General features: G+C 33.7%; 1 protein-coding gene across 1 annotated transcript in view; it reads right to left on the reverse strand.

Annotated features, from left to right (window-relative positions):
• The window catches only part of LOC137631678 (uncharacterized), a 32,260-nt gene that overhangs the window by 25,462 nt on the left and 2,634 nt on the right, over nucleotides 1–4,164 (reverse strand). Inside the window, exons 2-3 of the mRNA XM_068363554.1 lie at nucleotides 3,840–3,946; nucleotides 537–628 (exon numbers count right to left, since the gene is read on the reverse strand). Coding sequence (XP_068219655.1) covers nucleotides 537–628; nucleotides 3,840–3,946 — 199 coding nt within the window. The remainder of the gene's footprint in view (nucleotides 1–536; nucleotides 629–3,839; nucleotides 3,947–4,164) is intronic.

Consider the following 4,164-nt stretch of genomic DNA (forward strand, 5'->3'; position numbering starts at 1 on the left):
ATAAACAAATGTAGCCGTTTCTAGTCCACTACAGGGCAAGGGCCTCAGACATCAACGATATCAACAAATGCAGCTGTTCCTAGTCCACTGCAGGGCAAATGCCTCAGACATGTCCTTATTGATGTTTGGCTTTTAGTGAGCTCTCATCACCACGCTGGCCATTTCGGATTGGTAATGGTGGGAGATTTTCGTCTGATTGCTCATAAGAAACAAACTTAGTATTGGTGGCCCTGACTAGTGCAGCTTCGCTGATCATGGCCATAGCAAAATCTTTCAACACGTTAAAGTATCCCCACTACTGTATATATAACGATATATATATATATATATATATAGAGAGAGAGAGAGAGAGAGAGATAATTATATATATATGTATATATATATATATATATATAGATTGATTGATTGATTATTAGGTATTATCTGGCATCGTAAATATATATATATATATATATACTTATATATATATATATATATATAGAGAGAGAGAGAGAGAGAGAGAGAGAGAGAGGGGGGGGTTAATACATGCTCCTTACCTGAAGTAGAAGAATATGAAGAGCGAGATAACCAATGCTATAAGAGACACGGCGTATCCTGCTCTGTAGATATTATTTATCAGTTGCCTTATCTGAAAATGAATAAAAAATGGAATTATTAAAAAAATATCTCTTACAATATTTATTAACTGAAGTTAAAGATATGAAAAAAATATCTTATTTAATAACGAAGAGATCTTGCTTGAGGGTACAGTCGGGCACACTACTCTATCTTATTTCTCTTCCTCTTGTTTTTTTTTGTAAAGCATTTATAGTACATATATGAAATATTTATTGCCGTGTTGTTACTTTTCTTAAAATATTTGTTTTAATTGTTAATTACTTTTCTTGTCCTTTCCTTATTTCCTTTCCTTACTGGGCTATTTTCCCTATTGGAACCTTCGAGCTTATGCCATTTTTCTTCTCCAGCTAGGGTTATAGATTAGCAAATAATAATAATAATAATAATAATAATAATAATAATAATAATAATTTGATAGGTACAAGCAGTTAAGATAAATTTGGTAATAAAACAAGATTTTATTTTTCAATGTGTTTATAATTGTATTTGAAAAGGGATTACTCTCTCTCTCTCTCTCTCTCTCTCTCTCTCTATACCTGAAGCTTCAGTGGTTAATCCAATACATATGAAACTTCTCTCTCTCTCTCTCATCTCTCCCCTCTCTCCTCTCTCTCTCTCTCTTTGAAGCTTCAGTGGGTATTCGAATACATATGAAACCTCTCTCTCTCTCTCTCTCTCTCTCTCTCTCTCTCTCTCTACCTGAAGCTTCAGTGGGTTATCGAATACAGATGAAACCTTTCTTGATCTGAAGTCTGCTTTTGACGTTTGTAAACAACTCCAAATATCTAGCCAATACCAATTTAAAGAATCCATTTGCATCTTTGAATAGTAGTTTATAAAGAAATGAATATATATATATATATATATATATATATCACTAACACTCGTGATTTTAATCAATGTAAATATCAACTACAATGGCATTTAATACCGAATTCTACCTTGGGAATATATAATCACTGGAATTCATTTATGGTAATAGCTTTTGGCTTGGCAGGGATTCGAACTCATGCCACTCAGCCGAATCTATGCCTACGAGGACTCTACCAACTGAGCTATCAAGAGAGATGATAGCTCAGTTGATAGAGTACTAGCAGGCATGGTTTCGGCTGAGTGGCACATGTTCGAATCTCTGTCCAGCCAGTAACTATTACCAAAAATTAATTTTAGTGGATATATATTCCCAAGGTAGAATTTGGTATTAAAATCCGTTGTGGTTGATATATATATTTATATATATATATATATATATATACATATGTATATGTATATATATACATAATATATATACACACACATATATATATACATATATATATGTACACTATATATAAACCTATATATATACATATATATATATATATATATATTTATATATATATATATATATATATATGCTTCTTGAAACTCATTCAGGAGATTTGGATTGGCAAAAACATTAGTGAGGTTATTTGTGTTTTAAGTAATTATACATCTTTTCATTGAAAAGCATTTTGTTTTCCTCTTAGAAAGTAATAAAGAATTATTTTTGTATCAGAAAGGTTATTAGAGTAAAATATAATATATAATATATAAAATATAAAATATATAAAATATAAAATATATGAAATATAAAATATATAAAATATAAAAATGTAAAATATATAAAATATCTTAAAGCTTAAGGAAACTAACATCTATCGAGATTAAATCACCAAAGGGATTTTTCAGTTGATCAATGAATATTTTCGATTATGCAAAGCTTTGTAATGAATTACTTTGTTGCAGCTAATTTTTCTGAAAATTTTATTTGGACAAAGGATTTCTATTTCATTAACTGCCGACAGTATGAATATTATAGCTGTTTTTAAACATTTTTATCGTACAACATTAATAAATGTTTCATACCTTAATCATATTCTATTAATAGTTATACACCATTGTTGCAAATAGACTTCAATCAAGTTATATATTTTTTATATATGTATATATATATATATATATATACACATATATGTATATATATATATATATATGGACATATATATGTATATCTATATATATGCATATATATATATATATATATATATGTGTGTGTGTGTGTATTTTTGTGTGTGTTTATGTGTGTGTGCATGTTTGTGTGTTTATTTGTAAGTGTGTATTGCATCAACGCCAGTTAAAGTTATATTAATGATCATAATGCTAATAATGATGATTATAACAATAATAATCATAAAAATACCGATAATAAAGATTATTGTTATGTTACAGTTATTATTGCTAATTAATCTGTATGTTAGTAAGAAATAATTATTCCTCTTCTATCTACCATTTCATACCAATTCCTTTTCTCAAGTGAACCTTGTTTTTATGAATTGAGAGTTAGAGAGATTGATAGAAAGATGAAATAAGAAGAATGGCAGGTATAGTAAAGATTACTGAGATGATAAGAGTGTCAAGACTGAGATGGTGTGGTCAGGTGTTGAGAATGAATGGTAGGAAGGGAGTGAGGAGAACCTGGAAGGAACGTGTAAGTGGGACGACTGAGATGGTGTGGGCACGTGTTGAGAATGAATGGTGGGGAGGGAGTGAGGAGAACCTGGAAGGAACGTGTAAGTGTCACGACTGAGATGGTGTGGTCATGTGTTGAGGACGGATGGTGGGGAGGGAGTGAGGAGGGCTTGGGAGGGACCTGTAAGTGGGAGAAGATCAAGAGGGAGGCAGAGAATTAGATAGAGATATAAGGTGAAGGATGATATGGAGAGATGAGGTTTGGTGGAAGAGCATGCTTTTGATCGAAGGTATTGGAGAGGGCGCATTAGGCAACCGACTCCTTGAAGGTTTAAATGTTTAAAGGCCGCCCATGAATGGCAGAAGCAAGGGACAGTGACATTGCCCTATCATGCAGGACAATGCCCTAGAGACTGATCATATACACATATGATCAGCGCCCAAGCCCCCTCTCCACCCAAGCTAGGACCAAGGAGGGCCAGGCAATGGCAGCCGATGATTCAGCAGATAGACATATAGGCTTCCGTAAACACCCCATCCTTAGCTCACAATGATGGTGAAGTTGCAGTGACCAAAGAAACTAAGGAGTTTGAGCAGGACTTGAAACCTCAGTCTGCCGATCACCAGTCAAGGACGTTACCACATCAGGCAACCGGCCCTTAATACAGAGATAATGGTTTGGACGAAGAAGACTGATAGATAGATAAATAGATGGATAGTTAAGAACTTACCATTAGGTCCTCGAGGTCAATGCAGGTCGTGTAATTAGACCAGGTGAGGTTGGTTTCCGGGTGTCTGAACCACGAGCCGTCTTCGTTGCAAACTTTGTGGGCCATTCCTGATAGCAAACGAAATCTATTAGCAATGAGCATTATAGTAATACTAGTGTATGCGACCCGTCATGAAATGGCGGCTAGATATTTAGATTGATATGCACACACAGATTCAACTCTTCTCACCCTTACACCCCTTTCCTAACTACAATCCTTCTCACCAGAGTATGACTACTTCATCCTCTCCTACTTCGAGGGACGGAGAAAGATCTAGTAGTTATAT

This window comes from Palaemon carinicauda, chromosome 40, assembly GCF_036898095.1.
Source record: "Palaemon carinicauda isolate YSFRI2023 chromosome 40, ASM3689809v2, whole genome shotgun sequence".
Lineage (NCBI taxonomy): Eukaryota > Metazoa > Arthropoda > Malacostraca > Decapoda > Palaemonidae > Palaemon > Palaemon carinicauda.